The sequence below is a fragment of the Neovison vison genome, chromosome 3 (genome assembly GCF_020171115.1).
Source record: "Neovison vison isolate M4711 chromosome 3, ASM_NN_V1, whole genome shotgun sequence".
Lineage (NCBI taxonomy): Eukaryota > Metazoa > Chordata > Mammalia > Carnivora > Mustelidae > Neogale > Neogale vison.
In genome coordinates this window covers 69,167,854-69,190,367 of record NC_058093.1, presented here as the reverse complement: position 1 = coordinate 69,190,367, position 22,514 = coordinate 69,167,854, and the positions used below count along the sequence as shown (strand labels likewise).

General features: G+C 40.2%; 1 protein-coding gene across 3 annotated transcripts in view; it reads right to left on the bottom strand.

The window, feature by feature from the left end:
• RAPGEF4 (Rap guanine nucleotide exchange factor 4) overlaps window positions 1-22,514 on the bottom strand; it is a 286,340-nt gene that overhangs the window by 226,920 nt on the left and 36,906 nt on the right. For all 3 annotated transcript variants that reach the window (XM_044242346.1, XM_044242349.1, XM_044242347.1), the window contains exons 2-3: window positions 4,380-4,522; window positions 2,814-2,902 (exon numbers count right to left, since the gene is read on the bottom strand). In XM_044242346.1, the coding sequence (XP_044098281.1) occupies window positions 2,814-2,902; window positions 4,380-4,522 (232 nt within the window). The remainder of the gene's footprint in view (window positions 1-2,813; window positions 2,903-4,379; window positions 4,523-22,514) is intronic.

The following is a 22,514-nucleotide window of genomic DNA, read 5'->3' as shown; positions in this document are numbered from 1 at the left end:
CTTAAGATAAATCTATCTACCTATCTATCTATCCTCCACCCATCTTCTATTTGTTCCATTTCTCTGGAGAACTCTGACTTAGAGACTGTCCTAATCTTACAGGCTAACTCATTATCCTGATTTGGCCACATCACTAGTAGGCGGAGATCCAGAGCCCATTACAAGGCCAGCACAGGTGGAAATGGCTTTTTTGTTTCTCCCTGTCAAACAACTTGCCACGGGAAAAGATTCAGCCACCTTGCTCATTCTCTTTAGCTTCTTCCTCCCAAGGGGGCAACCATGTCATGCAGGTGACTGTCTGAGCTGGATGGAAGCCTGGGCCCTCCGTGTTTCTCATACTCTTCTCTGGAGGGTTGGAGGATGTAGAAGTCAATGAGCTTTCTCTTCAATATAGCTTAATGATGAAAATTAGTCCAGAAGACCCTCGATGGACAATGTCCGGTGACATAAACAGAGGCAGTAAGGCAGCTTTGGTATAAAGTTAAAACTCTTAGCAACTTAAGACAAGACCAAGCCCAGCTTAGGAAAGTTCTCAGCATGTGTTTAAGGTCAAAACTACAGTTGAAGTGAAAGGTTTGTTAAGATTTTAAAAACCCCACAGGTAAAAACAAAAGTGTTACTCAGCTATTCTTTGTGAGACCCCATGCTGAGAGAGAACTGGTTCAGGGAAATATTTCAGGAGGCCCCGGCCAAATCCTATTTTAATACCATCACAATCTCATGCCAGCTTTGAACATTTGATGCCTCAGCACATCCCTGCTGATGTTATTTATCATTCCTTAGGAACATCTCCTCTGCCTTTCTTCTTTTTCCTCTTCTCTTTCCTCCTTGTGTTTTCCTTCCCTTCTCACCTTTTTCCTCCTTAATTCTCATCTTGCTCCCCTTTCCTCTCTTTCCTCATCTTCCCTTTTCAGTTCCTCCCCTTTCTCCATCATCACCCACTCGGGACTACCCAGGGGAGTGAGGAGAACCATCCTCTACTAGGCCCTGTCCCTTCCACACCTCCACAAGTTGAGCCCTCATCACAGTGAGCATCGGGAACAGCTCTGAGCAAGGAGACTGAGGGGCCCCACCAGGCCAGCAGTCTGCAGGTGGAAGGTGTGCAGAGATAAGAGACAAGGGGGAATCTGAAAAGGTGAAGAACAGCAGGGCGAGGGAAGATGCAGGAGTCATTACATTTCTTTTGAGTCAAAAGCACAGAGCAGTGCCTAAGAAACTGTGTTCAGGTGACTGACTTCCTGACTCTTGGTTCCCCTAATTTCTAGGCTGTTACCTGGGGCAAGTTGTTTAACGGGTCAGGGCCTCACTTCCTTATCTGGAAAACAAGAAGAGTAATAGGAACTATAGAGTGTTGTGAGGAATAAAGGAGGAAATAAATACCTATTAAGTGCTTAGAACACCACCCTGCACATGAAATATATCCAGAAATGCTTGCTTGGTCTCAGTTCCATTAAGAAACTGAAGCATCTTAAGAGAATAAAAAACTCACCTCTCACCTTGACCCTCTGAACTCCAGGAGAAAACTGACTCTGTGAGAGAGGGAAAGTAGGGTAGTCCCAACAAGGTTGAAAGGCACAGGTCCCAGGCAGTTTTTTAATGGAACTTTCTATGCAGTGATCCACAGAAAAAGTATCTATGGGTTAAGCAGACTTGGGTACTGGCCTGAGACTCTAACCATCCATAACAATGGGAATAACATTGGTAACTATAGTCCAAATTCCAAATGCCCACTTTACCGATAGTCTTTAGGATACTTTTCCATTTTTCGGTGGTTGGTTGCCCATAACTCCACTATGCACATATGTTCCTATAAAATTTAAAATCTCAAATTTAGGGCATCATAAATGTTTTTCACATTTGAAGTGTGTTACATAGGCTCAGAAGCACTGTCTTAAACGTGGTATTTGGCTGCAGGCTATTTGTCCCTCTAACTGATTTATAAATTTCTCTTGATAATTCTTTCTGACGTTACAGTTCACCAATTCTCTTCCTGTAGTTTTTATATGAACCCTGAATACACAGAGAGAAAACTTGGGCCATTTTCCTACTGAGGCTCGAAGGTGGCGTTTAGGGGCTGTCCTTTTGAGATTCAAGGTTCTTGGCTCCAAACAGGAAAGTTCTGTACGTTTGGACCTCATGAAATAAGGATGAGCAAGGGTTACTGCAGATGTGAAAGGGGAGTCTAGGTCCAATTTTAAATAGTCACAAATGTTGTCGGGGGAAAGGAGATAAAATGAGTTCTATCTACTAGGATGTTAAGCTCCTCAGAGGTCACTAATGAAGATCAAGAAAGCACGTTCCACACTTTAGAAAGAAAATATATTATTGGCCCTTCCACATTTGATAAGATGAGGCAGAGAAACAGTGAGAGAGAGAGAGAGAGAGAGATTTACAGGGATTGCATCAACCGCATTTCCCCTGTAGCACTGCAGTGCCTACAAGGCTGACGAGGGGACCACTTCTACACCAAAGAAAAGTAAGGATACCAGATGGAGGAAGGATCTGAGGAGAAACCTAGAAAAACTTGATTCTCTGTCCCCCTCTGCTCACATTTCAATTTATATGACAAAATTTATCACATTGCAACGGAGTCGTTTGCATTTCCCAATAGATAGCAAGCTCCTGGAAGGCAGGCATCGTGTTCTTGCACTTCATGTTCAACACCTGTCACCATACTCAAACCACGGAAGACATGCAGTATGTATGTTTGTTGAAGAACTTAATAAAAGAATTCAACAAACACTTGTCAAACCCCTTCCTATAAATCCTACTTAAAAAAAAGAAAAAGAAAAGAAAAGAATACAGTATCTTACCTGGTGACTGCTGGTTTCAGACACTTTGACATCCAAAGACCCTGCCAGGACAGCATACCAGTTTGTTCCAATATCACCCTGGCGAAATACTGAAAAAGAAACAGTAAGGTAAATATACCAAACATAAGCTGGTTTTACCATATGACCACTGGTCATTGTAAGCATGTAAGCATGTAATTCTGGCCAATGAAACAGGAAGTCTACTGGGAGACTTCTGAAAACAGATACAAGAAGAAATAGACCTTCAGCAGAATAGCTTTGTATTGTCATGTGATGGGGCTCAGGGTAGATTACTCCAAAATATTCCAAAGTGGCATATTGATATTTTGAATCAAAGTTACTTGAGAAACAGCCAGTGCAAGGACACTCTGACCCTCCTCTCTGACCCCTAGGAAACAGGAAGTAAGTCTCCCATGTGAAAGGAATGCTTGCTGCACCAAGAGGTAGATATCATTATCACAAGACATAGAGAATTCCCGACTGAGAAGCTATATAAGCAAACTCTGCTTATTTCTTCACTACTTAGTTCCTAAGTCTAAGTTTCTTTGTCTTGTTGGTTTTCCACAAACTTACTGTTTCTTTATCTAAAAAGCATATAAACAGCCTGTCTTGGTCACTTCTTAGGTCCCGTAAGTATGAGACCACCATAATGTATGAAATTTAATTTGATATTTTTTCTCCCATTAATCTGTCTTATGTCAGTTTATTAGCCCAGTCAAAAGAACCATGAGGGGTAGGTAGGAATTTTCCCCTCCCAACACATGTAATGCCTCTAATTACTATAGCTGTCTTAGAATCACTTGGGTCAAGTCTGAGAGCAAAAGCCAACACCTGAGGATGCACAGCAAAACATATACAAAAACAAAATGGGAGAGAAATGTGACCTTGTTAATGTCTTCAAGTCATTTAATTAAGAACTCTGAAGCCATTCTATCTCAAGACTTCTTGAATATGAGCAATAGATTTTCCCCTCCTTTTAGAAGTAATAGATATCCGAGCCAGTGAGATGGGAGCTTTCTGTTACTGCATCATAAAAGTTTCCCAACAGATGGAAAAGCATTATTTTTTAATAAGAAAATAATTTTTTTGGTAGTGCAGCTGCCACCCTCTTGTTTTCTTTCCCTGCCCCTTATTCCCACCTGAAATAAATATCACTCAGTTTAATTCAAGACATTACTATTAACATTCATTAAGAGTCCTTTATCTTTATTTAATATCCTACAAATTCACATATTCCTTGGGGTAAAGAAAATAACTACTTGGAAAAAATAAATAAATAACTATTTGAGTTTCTAAGGATTTAGCTGAATATATGAATCAGTACATTCTTCCAGTTCCATCTTCCAGGCTATCCTGGAAGAACATTTACATGCTGTGAACAAAGTCAAGGAAATAGCCTACATGGAACTGAATAAACAAAGTAAAGGGAAATGTCAACCTAATACTTTTGGTTGAAGCTCAAACATTTGGCACATAAATACTCCATGTAATATCTATCCCCATGGGATAACTACAAATGATCACAAACCATACATGAAAATACACTCCTGGAGTTGCATTTCTTACATGTTATTCCTTTTTCCAGATTCTCATAATAACCACATAAACAAATCTGATGAAGGAGATTTGGGTGAAATTTCTCAAAAGCTTTAACTTCTTTCAGCCTTGTGAAGATTATATCCACATCTTCACTGGATCGTTCCAATGGCCTATAAAGGGGAGAAAAGGCAGAAAAAGCTGTATCAATAAGGATTTACTTCAGTCAACATGCATTATGTTAATTAGATCCAAATTTATGCAGCCATCCCAATTGCAAGTATTTCACTGCAAACATTTATACACCTATCCCCATCACAGTTATTTCCAGGCTTTTGTCAACCATTCATTTTTTTTTAAAGATTTTATTTATTTATTTGACAGAGAGAGATCACAAGTAGGCAGAGAGTCAGGCAGAGAGAGAGAGGAGAAAGCAGGCTCCCTGCTGAGCAGAGAGCCCGATGCGGAACTCGATCCCAGAACCCTGAGACCATGACCTGAGCCAAAGGCAGCGACTTAACCCACTGAGCCACCCAGGTGCCCCTGCCAACCATTCATCTTAAGTCACAATTATTTCAGATGGTGTGATACTCTGATTTGTAGTAAGAAATGCATATTTGGTCTCAAGTCAGATTTGATCAAACAAATCAAACAGACACACAGCTCCTAAAACTCTTGTGATTTCCTATATAGAAGCCATAGGGGCATCTTTTGTTACTGTAGTTGATCTTTTGTCCTTAGTTCCTGAAGTGTTTCAGAGACATAAAGGTAGAATGGGTGTCTTGCTATTCATAAAAAGATCCTCTCTTCACAACTGCATTTATGTTACTAAGGTAATTTTTGGAAAACTCCTAGGTAACCTAAGGATGGAGGCTTGTTGTCAAGGGAACCAACCATGTGATTAGAGGGTTAGAACTTTCAGACCCTCTTCCTAACCTCTGGGGAGAAGTCTGGAGATTGAGTCAATCACTGAAGGCCTATGATTTAATCAACTATGCCTATATAATGAAGCCTCCATAAAAATTCCTCAACTGTGGGGTTCAGAGAACTTGCAGTTGGTAAACATGTAAAGATTTGGGGAGCATGGCATGCTGACAAAGAGCATGAGAACTCTGTGCTCCATCCCATACCTTGCCCTGTGCATCTCTTCTGTCTGGCTGTTCCAAAATTATATCCTTTTATTAAAAAAAAAATTTGCAATCTAGTAAACTGCTGTCTGTGAGCCACTCTAACAAATTAAACCTGAGGAAGAGGTGGTCAGGAATCTTTTTGATTCACAGCCCACTGATCAGAAGCACAGGTGACAATCTGGATTTGTGATTGGCATCTGAGGTGTGTTCAATGGGACAATCTTGTGGGACTGAGCCCATAACCTGTGGGATCTGATGTTATCGCTAGGTAGACTGTGTCAGAATGGAATGGAATTGAGTTGAGTTGAACTATAAAAGATCCAGCCAGTATCTCAGAATTGCTTGGTGTGGAAAACTCACAGGTCAGTGTCAGAGTGTTGGGTTACCACAGTAGTGGAGAGAGTGAAGGAAACATAGGTGGAGTGTTTCCTCTGCAGATGGCTAAAGCAGGAATCAGCCTCCAAGTCATGAGTTCAAGTACAGTTCAAGCTTTTGGGTGTTGCTTAACCCATTAGAAGCACCCCAATGTGATAAAATATATGAACATTTATGTAATACTTAACATTGAAGTCACAAACACAAATGCCTGAAGTGGTCAATCAGATAAATCAAGTGGGCAAAAAGAAGCAAATATAAGGGGGGGGGGGAATCTCTCTTACATGAAAACAATGGTAAAAGCACAAAGACAAATAAGAGCTGATACTGAGCCCCAATGTGGGCAATACCAAAGGGAATGGTGGGGAGCAGAGTTAACTGCAGAGTTAACTGTATAAAATGAGCAGGGTTTTCCTTATTATTGCTTTTCTGTGGAAACATGGGCCCAGATGCTGTAGTATCTTCCAATCATTTAAGGAAAGATATCTAGATCTTTGTTTACATTTCTTAAACATTGTGTAGTTCACACATATAATATCTATGGACTAGATCCAACCTGTGGCTCACCATTTTGTACTCTCTGGATTAAGATGAACCAAAGAACCAAACAAATATGGGATAGTTTTGCAGATTATATAAACTGTTTCCTTTCTTTCCTTTGCTCAGTTTTCCAAGTCTATTTCTTCAATATGCTTTGCAGGATCATATGGTGTTCCTTGACAGATATTTCACAGTACACAGAAATATCCAGTCTCATGTGCTCCAGAGCCTTCTGGGATCAGAATAAATGAGCTGGTCAAGGATGTGACTGAGACAGTAATTCTCACTAAATACTCATGTGCTTCCCTGAATTTACCATCTTTCCTTGCAGTTATGTTGGAGTCATGCTGTGGCTAGTGGGCTGAGAACAAAACTAGAATATATCACTTCTGAGATGAGATTGTTAAAAGCCATGGGATGTCTTCTGTGTCAGCCACAACTTTGCAGTGTTATGGGTTGAATTGCATCCCTTTTATAAAACATGTTCAAGTCCCAACATCTGATACCTGTGAGTGTGACCTTATTTGGAAATAAGATCTTTGGAGATATAATCAACTTAATATGAGGTCATACTGATTAGGGTGGGCCATAATCTAAGGACTGCTGTTCTTATGAAAAGAAGGAAATTGAGACACGGAGACATGGGGAAGATGGCCATGTGAAGGTAGAGGCAGAGATAGAAATGATGCATCTATAAACCAACGGATTCCAAGGACTGATGGCAACTACCAGAAGCTAGAAAGAAGCAAGGAAGCATCCTCCTCTACAACCTTCAGAACATGGCCCTGACACTTTGATTTTGGACTTTTGGATTCCCAAACTGTGAGAGAATATATTTCTATTATTTTTAAAGATTTTTAAAAATTTATTTATTTGACAGACAGAGATTACAAGTAGGCAGAGAGGCAGGCAGTGGGGGGGGGGGGAGGCAGGCTTCCCTCTGAGCAGAGAGCCTGATGCGGGGCTTGATCCCAGAACCCTGGGATCATGACCCGAGCTGAAGGCAGAGGCTTTAACCCACTGAGCCTCCCAGGTGCCCTATATTTCTATTTTTTTAAACCCATCTGGCTTATGGTATCTTGTTTGAGAGTCTTATTTCCTAAGAAGTCTTATTTCCTAATACAGAAGACCTGTGTTTCAGATGCTATATCCCCAAGATGGAGACTGTGCAAGTGACAAATACAACTCCATTGTGTGAAACTACTGAGATTTGGGGTGTGTGTGTGTGTGTGTGTGTTGGGTTGGTGGATTGTTACCACAGTGTCACTAACACAGAGATCAGGACTGGATGTGCCTGCGTCCCAAGACCTTGGGACATTGTAGGAGGAAGACAGATCCCACCATGAGAGAGGACCATTTCTGGAGGACATGAGCAGATAACCTGTCACTAAAAGGAAGACCTGAACTCATGAAAGCTTACTTAAGAGGCTTTTCACCTACCTCCATGACACTTTCAGGTCCAAGGAAATTAGACTCAAAGAGTATGCCTACAACTAGCTTCCCAATAACCTCTACTGAAAGGACTTAGATCCTGTTCCCCAGGGAGAAGGAGGAGAAATCCTGACACATTATTGTCCAGTTCATGAGACAGCCAAGTTCCTGGAAGAAGTGCAAGGTTTTCAGGCTTTACCAGGGAAGGTATAGCAGCACAGCAGGACCAGTGCCTCCTTCCACCTATTGGCCCTTTGTGAGGGCTTTATCAACTCCCTACCAAAAGGTATGATCCCAAAGTGAAGGGGCTTTGAAGCAGGGGCTAGGACGTCAGCAGTTAATCAAGGGGGTACAAATGACTTTCGGCAAGTGTCCTTGTGTGCCCAGTAAGAATGCATTTCCCATGCAGTGAGGGCAACAACAACTGGCAGAGGCACCCCCTGGTGAGGAGTCGTGCCAGCAGGGCACACTTCGTGGGAAGCAGTGTTGGCACCAGCAGGGAGTCACACCCAGTCACAGCAAGCAGCTTGTGTGCCCTCCACAGGCTGCTGCCACAGCAGCACTGGCACTAGCCTGCAGGCCCAAAGCAATGACAGCATTCAAACAACCACGGGAGGAACACAAGAATCAGATGAGCTGGAAATGGACATGGCATTGGTAGGGTGGATTCCACTTAGTTACAGAGGAGAAAAGACAAGTGGAGATTAGAATCTATCTTCTGTTAAGAAGAAAACAAGCATCCCATTCTGTGCATTCTCCCTAGAATGTGCCTCATATCAGGAAGGCAGAACAGAACAGGAAAGCACATTTTGGGGCCAACATTCCTCAGAAGAAATAGAAAGCAGCAGAAGAAAAATTTAGGTACTTTCATACAGTCCAAAACAAGCACAAAAGAACTTCAAGATTCATAACCAGATTGTGTAAGGTCAAGTGACCAAAGACACTTGAAAAGACAAAGTTAATTTGAAATAACCAGAACAACTTTGAAACCTCTCTTCCTAATATTTTCTTTAGGCTGCCCCAAATTTGCTCCTAATGATGTCATCCACTGTTTACACATTTAAGCCTCAAAAACAATGAAAAGCAATGTTTTATCTGTTATTGCTTTTACTGGGTACTTCGTGGAATGCAGAAAACTGCATTCAGCTATGAACTAACATCTTTACTACCCCACTTCTATAATCTACCACTGGTGGGAATCCTTCTGTTGTCCCTCTTCTCTTGTGAATCCATAATTTCCTAATGCCACATGGATTCTCCTCCCTGCAGAGGTCATGCTTGGCACTTCTTTACAGATCTAACAGTAGCCAGTAGAGGGTCATGCCTGCAACAAGTCATTGGTGTGTGGTGATGTTATAGGGTGACCTCAAACTAACTCTTCTTCTCTCCTACATTTGCTACTGCACATGCACTCCTCTTCGCATGCATGGAGCTGCTCATCCTCACCCCCACACAACCAGGTAATTCTACCTGCTCAATGCCTTTCAAATCCATCCCCCTCTCTGAGCTTCTTCTGCTACTGCCCCAGCTGAGTGTGCTTGAAGGGCACATGGAGCTGGTGCTGGGTGGGACATGAAGCTGAACAACATGGCAGCCCCTTCCTAGGAGGCTGGAGATCTTAGTTCCATCTAGTAGCCAGCACAGGTATTTTAAGAAGGATAATGGCGGGGTTGAATGTGCATTTGAAAAGATCATCTTGACAAGTCAAGGCAGATGTGAGGGAGTAAAGACCAGCAGGTAAGAGATCAGTTAGGAAGCTCTTGCTTTTAAAATGATGATGTGGGCTTCTCTAATTATAACTCACTCTAGAATGGTTTCCATTCCCTTAATAACTGTGTACAGCTGGTCCCCCAAGTAGAACTAAGTATAAGCTCCAAGTTCAAGAAGTTCTTTTGCTTAGCCTGGCATGTGACACCCAGGCATTCTTTTTAAATCTTAAAAAACAAAAAACAAACAACAAAAAAAACCATACACACCTCACATTTGAAACATGCTCAAATAAGAGTCATTTACAGAAGAAGACAGTGTGGTAGACAGGAATGTAGGGTGACCCCCCCCCGTGACCTACATCCTTGTACAATCCCCCTGAGTGTGAGCAGGAACTGTAATTAGCTTGTGGTCAACAGAGCATGGCAAAAGTATAAAGCTCTCACTCCCGCGATTCTGTTATGATAAATGGCAAAGGTAAAGAGATTTTGCAAATATAATGAAGATCTCTAATCAGTGGGAGATTTCTCCCATTGGGCCTGACAGAATCAAGTGGATCATCTGAAAGAGGGTGGAAGAAGTGAGGGCTTCTTTTGCTGGTGGCCTGCAGGAAGGAAGCTGCCATGTTGGAGGAGAACGGCAAGGTGAAGAATATGGAAGGACGCTGGCTGGCAGCCAGCAAGAAAACAGGGATCTCCACCCTACAGCTGCAAGGAACTGAATTCTAGCAACAACATGTGTGCATAAAAGATGTCCCCAAGCCCCGGAAAGAACACCACCAAGTCAGCACCTTGATTTCAGCCTTTAAGACCCTGAGCAGAGGATTCAGTTAAGCATGTCCTGGATCCTGCCCCGTGGAAATGGCCAGATAATAATAAAAGTATGCTGTTCTGAGCCACTAAGTTTGTGCGTTCCACCGCAATAAAGAAACAATGCAGATAGGAAGTTATTTTCTCACTTTGATTCATTTCCTTAAGCCCAGTTTAGGGTTCACTTCCTTCATGGAGCTCTTCCTTACAACCTTGTCTCTCTTCTCTGAAATCCAATAGATAACATTGCTTCTTGGCCTCTTATTTCATGATGTTAATAGTTCACATTTTATGCATGTAAGTTTTGTCTTCTTGGAGATACTGTAATTCATTTATTCATTCACTTGGGATATACTATTTGGTTCTCATCTTTTATAAACCACTGATCCACTGTTTTCCTACTTAGCTTTGGTATTTTTCTTCTGTGGTTCTTTGATTCTTCCAGAATGAATTTCAGTCTGTCATTGAAAACTTCCTAAATCCAATGGCAAGGTGAGACAGATGTTAACCCATCTAAGTTAGCAAAAGGCACAACTAAAAATATTTCTACTAAAATGTAATTATGTTAAGTACTGTATAAATTATAAAGGTTAATAATGTCTATTTAGCAGTATCAAAAAATATCATTTTCCTTAGAATGTATTTATGATCTTGAGAGGAGTGGTTTTAACATAAAACATTTTATTACATCTAACTTTCAAATTAATGGCATTCAAATAAATAAGACTTCACAATGCAGTATGAATTATCAAAATCTGGAATTTTAAATGACTCTCCACCAAACACATCCTTTTATGTTTGCACATTTGCTTATTGCTTTCCTACTGTATATTAGATACCTTTCCCTGGAAGAACAAGTGTAACCAAGATACAACCCTATCCACAAGAAGCTCACAATCCACTGGGGGAGGGAGTCATGTAACCAAAATTGGAATACTGTATGGTAAGTACTGTAATGAGGGTGCCCATTATATTCTGATCTGGACCTTATTTTATGGCACAGAAAAGGCACACATGGGAACTACTGAAGTTGGGCGTGCAAGGGGTAGTATATGTTCTGGATTCCCAGTGCTGCCTGCATTCATTAGGCAGTGTGAAAGTTTAATATGCTCTTGAATATTAATATAGTCAATTTAGGATTATCTAGGCACTAATTAAAGCACAAAATAATAACACATAGACATTTGAGAAAAAATGTGCAATAACCATAAAATCAGCAAAAACATTTCCCCTTAAATGACTTCTTCTATTGTTTGGCAATGTGATAATCAATATTGGTAAACCCCTTGCCATGTGGAAGGCCACCTCCTTGTCAATCTGCTAAGTAAAACCCTCAGTGCTAACACTTGCAGAAGGTCTAGGGGACCTCCAGGAGAGCAGATTCCAACACCCAACAATCAGAACGGTGGGGGTGCAAAGTGTGGGAAGAGAGGAGGGAATGGGCGAGACACATGCAGAACTGCTCTCTACCCAGCTGCCTTCCCACTATCATAAGCAGAAGGCTCAGCCAAGAAACACTAACGTACGATAGTAGTATTGTCATCTTGTGGGAATGTATGGAATGCTTTCTTTCCTCAAATACTTTACTTGCATTTTTTTTTAAAATTTCCAGATGTTTTGTGAAAATCAGTACATGTATTTCAGAACATTGGGTGTAATGTTAACTAAATCCATTTGCATTAAAATGACTTTGCGGTTGGTTTTGACTCATTTTGTTTTAACAGTAACTTTGGGTTATAAAGAGCAGGTCCTCTCCCCTAATAAACTGTTAAATCCAAGATAACACCATAATATTATAATTTTATAAATTATAAAATGCTGCAGAAGCTATCATTATTATTAGTATCATCATCTTCATCATTATCATTATTAGTCTCAAAGACCTTTTAAAAAAGTATTTAATGAAAACAAGGAATAAAGTACTTAAAAACATGTACTATTATTCTCATATGCCTTTTGAAGCCTTTATAGATAGATGTGCATGTGTGTTTTTCTTTTTCTCTCTTAATTATAACAACCATAGGATCTCAAACACCTTGTGATTGACAATCTTACCTTTTTGTAACACAATTTACTTTCCAAAGGGCTTTAAAAATTTTCATCATCACAGCCCCGTCAGATGAAGCAGGTATTATGAATGGTATTTTACCAGCAAAAACATTTGACATGGAGGTGAGATGAGTATTAGTATACTAAAATCATGTGTATTTATACTGCCGATGATAACACAGATATATCAAAAGTCTTGGAAACTCAAGATGTTTACCACTTATCATGTTATCATTTTAATTATATGATTATTAACCACTTAGAATACTGAAAGGTTTACTCTTTACTAATTACAAGTTTCACTGACAATGTCAACAAAATTCAGAAAGAAGTTGTTGAAAATACATTCAATCTGCAAATATTTACTTAGTATATGAGAGGAGAATAAGGCGCTCAAGGCATTGACTCCTGCCCCAAGGAAGTTAAAATTGAATTAGGAAGATTTGTACACATACATCAATTACCAAGATGAAACGTGATAAGAAACACAATTAAAATAGGAAAGAAGGGAATGGGAATTCTGAAGAGGAACATCACTTAAGAAGTGATAGCTTGAGAAGACATCATTGAAGGACAAAAGCTCTACAAAGACTTAATGCAGGCATTATTGTATATTCTTCCTAAAATCAGTCCTTTCCTAAATTTGTCTTTTTATGACTACAGACCCATCACTGTTCATTTAGTCCTAAAAATGTAGTGTATAGCTAACAGCTCCTCCCCCTGGAGATCGGCTGAATGACTCTTCTCCCTATGAGTTTCTTACTCACCAACCCCTCACTACACACACACACACACACACACAGAGGCACATACACACAGGGACACAAACATACAGAGATGCATACACACAGAGATACACACACACAAATGTGCACATACACATACACAAACACACACATACATGCTTACAAAGATTGTTTGTTGACCAAATTTACTTAGACTTCTGAATCTTTTCTTAGGTCCATCTGTGCCTTTCCTTACAAAATGCAGTTTTAATAAGAACCCTGCTAAGTTCATGGAACAACAGAACCTCCCACCCTCCATATCTGACCACTTTGACATAGGCTCTGGTTTCTCATCCTGCCACATCCCCCAGGTGATATCTGATCAACCTTGTTCAGCAAGAATCCTGTTAGGTCAGTTTGGCCCAATCCCCCCCTTACACCTGATGTTTCCTCTTAGTAATGTTCTACCCCCTGACCACCCCCTGGCCCGCTTCTTGTATCCTGAGCTATACTCAGAGTAGAACCTAATCTCTCACTCCAACTGTAAAATCCTATTGTCCTGTATAGAGTCTGCTTACCATCTTTATCAAGTACCTGTGAAAATGTCTTTTTCTTTAAACACACACACACACACACACACACATCCCTTGACTCAATCAATGGCCGAAATCCTCTCTAGGCTCCTGATTCAGCCCGTGTTCAGGGTGACTCTCAAACAAATCCCCTTGATGGATCCTGAGACCCAGGAGCAACTACAGCTTTTTATCCTCACAGCTAAGACTGACTGCCACAAGGCACACCAAGACCTCTGTGACCCTTCCAAAATATGGCCCGCACATCCGCCGTCAGGGAGCAGAGCACGTGAAGTCTGCATATTCCTGGCCTTCATGCTTCCCTGGCTAGAAATCAGGCCTGCTTGCTTTTATGTCTTTATGAAAGAGTAAAGTGAAAACTGCCCCCTTGGTGTCCCAAAGAAGAGAGTTGTGCCTGCAGGTCTCTCTGGACTACCATTTTGGCCCTAGCAGAGAAAGAGGAGGGGTCAGAATACCGCCACCTCGCTTTCACAGACGACCACGCTGTCATCTGTCCCATGGTGTGAGATGCCAGGTCTGGGGCCCGGGACTATTCAGACAGTTGAAAGAGCTTGCCTTCAGGCAGAGGGCAGAGACAGCCCCGCTAACATCTGAATAATGCCCACCCTGCTGCTGTTAGTGAGAAGGGAAAGAGAGAAACCTTTTAGATGAGGCTCAGTGTGCTACCATTTGTCTTATTACAATTAAAATGAAAATGTAAAATCAAAGTACAGGCTTGTCTACTTGTAACAGACCCTTTTAAAACATTTTCTCTGATGTTACCTGAGCATCTAAACTCAGTACAGGATCTTCATGCTGGGCCCAAGTCTCTCTACAACACACCCCCAGCCGGAGGTCCAGGACCCCAGCCAAATTGCCTACTGGACCCAAAGAGCACATAAAGTTTTCATAATTTTCCCTAAGCAATACACCTGCTCTATCAGCATTAAGTTAAAAATAATTTCTTTTGGCTACTTAAATTTTTAAAATGGCTTCTAGCATGACTCAGATAACTAATGCTTCTTTAAAATGCTTTCCAGGTAAGTTTGGACTGATGACTTTTTTCTTCTATGTAATTGTCACCATAGTAAGCAGGGCTTTCAAAAATCACTCCACATACCTAATGCTATACTCAAATTTGAGACAACTCTGTTCAGAAAACTGCCACTGGTATAATTAAATATTTGGAGAGCTCTCGGGGCTTTGGGTCATGAGGATTAGAAAATAGGAATCTCTTGAATCAGAGCCTTCTGATAATCTTCCTTTCTTAGTGCTCTCTATTTCTGGGCAACCAGAAGGACACCCTTGAAGCAGAAAGAAAGGAAGAATATGGAGGATGGGGGCAGAGGCTAGGAAGACTTTAGTTTACCTTAGAAGAATGATTCTCAATCTTTCATCCCTCCCAACCGGCCTGAGGCACAGGATACAAAGCCCAGGAGAAGCACAGGAGAGAAGCACATTTTTAGGAGGGAGGTTTTGTTTTGTTTTGTTTTTAAAGATTTAGCAGGGAGGGTTTTTTAAAAGATTTTTTTAAAAGATTTTATTTATTTATTTATTTGAGAGACAGAGAGCATAAGTACAGAGGACTGGGAGAAGGAAGCTCCCTAACAATCAGGGAGCCCAAGGAAGGGGCTTAATCCCAGGATCCTGACCTGAGTGGAAGACAGATGCCTAACCAACTGAGCCGCTCAGGCATTGCCTCCCCACTTTTAAAATATTTTATTTAGCAGGGAGTTTTGAAAACACCTCCCCTTGCTGGATCAGCTGGTTGGAAATCTCTGGCTTTAAAAGAGAAGTGGGTATGGTACTACAATAGTGGATAGTCTGGCCCCCAAGCTTGATACCTCTTTCCTTTGAAACCTCCTCTTCAACTACTCCCTTTAAATCCCTTCTCCAGACCCACAGGTGTGTGTTTTTCCTGCACGTTGAAGGCCATGGGCCACCTCAGAGCTTTTGCAATAGCTATTCCTTCTGCCAGGGTTGCTCTGTCCCCAGATCCTGGTGTGACTCACCTCTCACCTGAGTACCAATTCTCTTCTCAGTGAGCCTGCCCTGGCTGCCCACCTTAACTCAGCTCTCTTGGCAGTTTCTGACCCACTTTTTTTTTTCTAAAATACCTGACCCAAGATTCTTTTTTTTCTATAGCTCTGGACACTTCCTAACATAGTATTTATAGTAACAAAAATTATTGATTTGGGTGATTGCCTCCACTAGAATGTAAGCTCCAGGAAGGCAGGGATTTTTTTCTGTATGGAGCTCCAGTACCTTGAACAGTATCTAGTATAGAGTAGCTGCCCAATGAACATTGCTGAAGAATAAATAAACTTTTGTGCTTGTATTTGTGCATGTGAGTGGATTATTATTAAAAGTTAATACTATTTTAAAGGAAATCAGACCACTTTTTGGATAAGAAACTCTCTGTTTCACAAAGCTTTTGCTGTTTTCTACCACACTTAGCAGATCAGAGTAATAATGAGTCCTCAGACTGCTGGTGTTCTCAGTGAAAGAAAGCACAAAGAATCACTTCAATAACAGCCTATGTACACACGAAGATTTCTTAGAGGATCCATTTATATTTTTCTTCATGTGAGCCCCTGCTAATTTTCATGACCAATTAAGGAAACCTAAATATTCACAAATGTAATATTACTCAGCCTTTTCTGAAGGTAAAAACTACATGGGAAATGGAAATAAGGCAGTTCTCAAGCTATATCCCAGAAACAAAGAGAACAGATAACATTTTCAAGCAAGATACTCTCAGAGAAGTCCACTGAATTAGACCCAAATTCAAAATTGTTCTAAACTAGAATACACAATATAGCACCAACAACTACAAGGGAGTTTATTATTCTTGCATAGAGATACTCAGGCTGTTGTGGTACCTAATATCTCCTGCCCCACAATACTTGTAATAGATATAAGTATATTTAAATTAGGGGAAGTGGGCCTATATTTTACTTTAATTGATAAATAATAGATCGGAATTTAAAAAACTGGTATGTAGACCCATTGGATGAAGACAGGTCTCTACATCGGTGATGAGATTCTGAAGGCTTAAGTGGTCAGTTCTCATAAGGAAGACTAGATAACAGAATTCCAGGGCTTTCAGCAAAGAACTCAAGACAGGACAAAGAACTTAGCATGTCAAGGTAGATACGTACCATTTTGACCTAAAAATAACAGGGTTTTTTTGTCTTTGTTTTTGTTTTTTAAAGATTTTATTTATTTATTCGACAGACAGAGATCACAAGTAGGCAGAGAGGCAGGCAGAGAGAGAGGGGGAAGCAGGCTCCTCACTGAGCAGAGACCCTGATATGGGGCTTGATCCCAGGACCCCGGGATCATGACCGGAGCTGAAGGCAGAGGCTTTAACCCACTGAGCCACCCAGGTGCCCCAAACTAATGGGTTTTAAGACAACAAAGAAAGCCCTGTAGGTGTCTTTATTTTTTTTTAATTTTATTTATTTATTTGAGAGAGAGAGCATGAACAGGGTGAAAGGCAGAGGGAGAAGACTCCCAGCTGAGCAGAAAGCCTGATGCAGGGCTCGATTCTGGAAGCCTGGGATTATGACCTGGGCCAAAGGCAGATGCTTAACTGACTGAGCCACCCAGGCGCCCCACTCTATAAGTGTCTTTAGTTCACTGGCAAAATCATCTCTATATTTGATGCTATAGATGAGTCATTTCATGATATAGAATGACAATTTATACTTTTAAAAATAAAATAAATGTCTTATTTGTTAAAAAAAAACCTGTCTCAATATAAAAAGAAGAGAACTTCTATTTTTCTATTATGATGGAGTAACTGGTGCCAGACTAACCTTCCCACAGTAAACAACATGAGGTTGAAAAAAAGACATGAAGCAACTGTTTTCAGGTATTGGGATAATGGTAACACATGACTATGATCCCAGAAAGAAGGGGAATACAAATGGTAATCCAAAAAATAACTCTGGAATTTTGCATGGGTCACTTTCTAGAATACAGGCAAAGAAAGAAAACCCAATTAGAGCATGGCAGTCTCATGGGGCTGGTGGGGCAACAATCAGAATTGATGGATGTTGATGTGGCTGGAATCTGCTGTGTAGCAAACCAAAGAGAAGGGAGCTGTTCATAGAAAGAGCTCCAAAATTCAGCATAGGGGTCTTCTTGAGTCATTAACTGCAAATGTGCAGGTTAATACTCATGGAGAGGCCTGGTAGACAATAGTTCCTAGGGAGTAGAAGCCGAATGGGGATATTGGAGGTTACACAGTGCTGAGAGATAGCAGCTCTGGGCAGCTAGAGTTGACAGATCTCACTGATCAGCCTGGACATTCAACTGAGACTCCAAAAAAGCCATTCTAGCCCAAGATCTAGACCAACAAGGCTCAAAAATAAGCTTTAATAAAAGGTTTTAAATAAAGTAACAAATCTGAGACTTTCAGTATCAGAGCTCATAATCTCCAACATACAATCAGAAATCACAATACACGCAAGGAAACAAACCAAAAAAGTGGCTCATAAGCAGAAAACATCAAGAGAAACAGACCCAGAGATGACCCAGACATGGTGAAAATAACAAACAAGGACTTTGAAACAACCATTATAAATATGAAAGGAGGAAAAAAATTCACTGGATGGGCTTAAGAGTATATTGGGCACTGCAGAAAAACAAAACGGTGAATCTTAAGGCAGGCTGTAGAAACTATCCCAACTAAAGCACGTAGAGAAAAAAAGGATAAAAAATAATAAATGAAGATTCACTGAACTGTGGATAAATATTAAGAGTTTAACCTACATGTAACTGAAGTTTCAGAAAGAAAAAAGAGAGAAAATAGAAAAGAAAAAAAAATGAAGAAAGAATAGCTAAAATTTTTTTCAATTAAAAGGGCAGTAAATATCTTTAAGGAGCCTGAAATGTTATGAAGCAAAATTTCTACTTTATAAGTATGGTGTGTTAAAGATGGCCACACATGCTTTGCCATTATCTCTATCAAGAATTGGGACTTATTTGCCCTCCTAATAGCTCCAGACTGACCCTGTGACCAAAAGAATGTGGTGGAAGTGTTATCATGTCACTTACATTAAGCATTACCACTAACAAGCTGTACTACCTCAAGCAGTTACTTAACCTCTCTACTTTTGGCTTCCTCCTATCCATAAGGGAGCCATGAGGCTAAATTATCTCTCTGATTCTGTCCATCTTTAGAAAAGTCTAGAGAAATTATGTAGAGAGCCAACAAGTAAATAATAAATAAAAATAAATCAGGTACTTTGCATCTTAGAATCTAAATACCTTGACCAAATAGGACTGGGGCTTCCAGATCTATGGCTAAGTCAAAATACAATCAGGAATTTGGTTGCAATAATGTTTTCTATATGGTATAGCTATGGCCTATAAACTAGAGATTATGTACTATAGGGTCCTGTCAGCTAAAATTGTGTCATACCCACCAAATCTAAGACACCTTATTTCTATAGTTCCAACCCCATGAATACTAGGGAAAATTTCTATAGTTCCAACCCCATGAATACTAGAATTTCATTCTTTTTGGAAATAGGTTCTGGTACCCTTTCAGTGTGTAAAATGGCAAGAGCAGTCCTCACCAATACAAATTTCCAGCATGCCTCACTGCAGAGGATGAAGTGCCCCAGGCAGCAACACAATTTGTGCCAAGGACATATGGCAGAGATTATGATTAGTCAGGGGTGAAGATTCAATTTGACAGTCTTTCTTTATAATGTTAGTCATTTTGGTTTCCAAAGTGATCAGAATTAATAGTCCAAACCAGGTAGGCTGTTATCTAGAGTGCTGGTTTCATAAAAAGAAAGCAACCCTTGCATATAATTTCAGGTAAGTTTGAATGATTGCATCCAGTAATTATGACTACCCAGGCAATAAGATGCCTAGGCATCTTAAGATGCTGAGGGCTAGTGGCAGACTGATGCCTGTATCAGAGAGAGGCCTTGTGACAGTCATGTATAGTCCATTTAGTAACAGAATACTGTGACTCTCTGTCTACGACTAACAAATAGATCTAGTTTGAGAGGTCATAACAGCCTTCCTAAATGCCAGAATCTGGTCCACCTCTTCTAGTCCTCCTATAAGGAATAGGGAGCCACTCCTCAGGGCCAGCAAGAATTAGATGCTCACACCCACACCAGTCCCAAGTCTCTGAGCAAGCAAAATAAAAATTACCTTTGTCTCAGAGCTTTTCTTCACCCAAGCAAAGATAAAGAACATTATTAGAATTCTGAATTTCAGTCTCTAACCTCTTTTATTCAACAAGTCCACTGTGTGTGGACCAAGTACAAAGCTTTTGAGAATTACAGGAAGAATGATACTTTGATTATGCCCTAAAGAAACTTCTGATCTATAAGGGAATCTAAGACCTCTGTCTAAATGATGCTAATGCAAGGATGAAAGCAGTCTTGTGGGTCCATATAAAGGTACACAGATATCTATATACAAACTCCTGGGGATGGAGAGCTGGACAAGACAAGAGCGAGTAGAGAAGGCTCCACAGAGAATGTTTTTCTTCCAATTCTCAGCTTTCCGCAGCATTTTAGCTGAAAATTGAACTGGGTCATGGAAAGTGGACAGAAACTGTGTAAGTAAAAACACAAGGTATGTTTCCAGGCAACAGGGTGATAAAGCATGAGCAAAGACATGGGGTAACAAATTACAGGTCAATAGTTGTCAGTAGTTTCAATGGTTTGAAGCTCCAATGGTTTCTCAAAGAAGAAAACTGAGAAATAAGATGGGAACCCTATGGGGCAGGGCTGGAAAGCCAGCTGGTAAGGGTACAGACTTTATTCTGCTAACCATGGGGGACCAGTGGAGATTTTAAAGACCCTGAAAAAACTAGAGCAATAATTTGGAAAATCTGTCTTCTCACAGGGAATGAACTGGAAGAGAAAGGGACAAAAGGTATAGAGACTAATTAGGACAGAGCCCTAGAGCTCCATATTTCATGTTCATTCAGGTGTGACAATAACTATAACTCTCTTTTTCTCTCTCCATTGCCCACTTAGAAATAGTGTGGCACTAAATCCAGTTTTCCCTGAGACAATCATGGCTCATACCTATGATCCCAGTGAAATTGTTAATACTCCCCCATTCACTCTCGAAAATATCCCAGTTTGGACAATAAGTTATACATGCACTTAACTTAGACAACCTCTCATTTGACCTTTCTGCAGGTGCTCTCCCAGATATCAGGGAAGCATAGCAAATTTGTATAATTCACAGTCCACTTCCTTCCTCACTCACAATTTGTCTCCCTCCCCATGTAACTAGGCAATCTTCATTCTTTTGGCTCTCAAGTGTCTGCTGCCTCATTCCACCACTCCAGGATGGTAGAGTAGAGCAGAATGTAGTTCTGAGTGAAAAGGCACTGTTGTTGGGAGAAGGGAGGTTGAGAGCTGAGGGGACACACCAAGAGGACATAGGGACTCTCAGGGCTAAGGCAGGGAAAGATGGATGACAGGGCCCACCAGCTGTATGAGTAAGATTCCAGACCTTTGTCTTTTCCCATCTGCAAGTGTCAGTGGGCGTGTGAAGATGATGAAAGGGTACACAGAATGACTAAAAATATGGCTTAACTGCATGAAAGTAATCCTAATTATAGTCATTTACTTGAACATCATATGAACCATTTGTCCCAAATTACACTGCTGTCCAAGTACAGATATGTAAATCATGAAAGGTGTCAGATCATTTTATTATGGTTTTATTTGATTATAATAGTAATTTTTCTATATGTGTTTGTAATTATGGTTTGTTACTCATGTGGCATGACCACTTGTTTACAATATTGATTCCTTCTCGTATTAATACATCATCTTCTACAGTAAAAAATCTGAGATCTTCAGACACCAATAAACTTTTTTGGGGAAAAAAATGCCACACCAATAGAAATGATCTTTGAAAAGCAATGTAAATGTGCAAAAAGTGACACTACAACTCTGGGTGGGCCAAGAATACTAAATGGAAAGGAGAACACTCTAGACATTCAGATGGAAGTAAATTTAATGAGTTTAATCCAAGAAAGAGATAAAAAGGTGGTTATCGACATTTCCTGGAAGAGTTGGAAATAAGCTCATTTCCTGAACAAATTCAGGAAGCAGGTGTTTAAGACAAATTAGTAATCCTGGCTTTATAATCCAACTAGTACAAATAAACAAAAAACACAAAATGCTTTGGTAAGAAAAATAAACTTGACTCTTCTCCCAGATCATGGGCAATTTTGGAATAGGGACCACATATCTGACACTATGGTTGCTTAGCAGAGGCCTGGCACTTGGTGCCAGGTTATTCACATAGTCAGTCAACAAACACAGTAGTATTGAGTGAATCCTTAACTCATTAAATTCATTGTATAATTAATTTTGAAATGATTTTTTAGTCCATTTTAAATATGTTGATTTTTTTTTTTAGTCTCTGAATTCAAAAATTCTCTTTGCATCAGTGTCTAAATTTCAACAGTTATTAGTTTCTCCTGGACGGACAACATCTTTTATTTTTCCTTGAGAAACACATTTTTCTTCATAGATTAAATGTACACTTTTATTTAACCCTCACCCTAGGCCGCTCTATTGTTTATGATATAACAACTGTACTTTTACCTCATTGTTAGGTGTCAACTTACGTGAAGGTACATGTAAATTAACATTTTAAAAGTAACACTAAAAATAAAAAAGTTTTAAAAATAATACTTATTTCCCCTCTTAATTACAGAAATGCATTGGGAAAAATATTAGGGGGAAAACTCACCCACAATTGTAACCTCCTCAAACAGCCTAAATCTACTGCATATTTTCCAATCTTTATCTAGCAGGCTAGC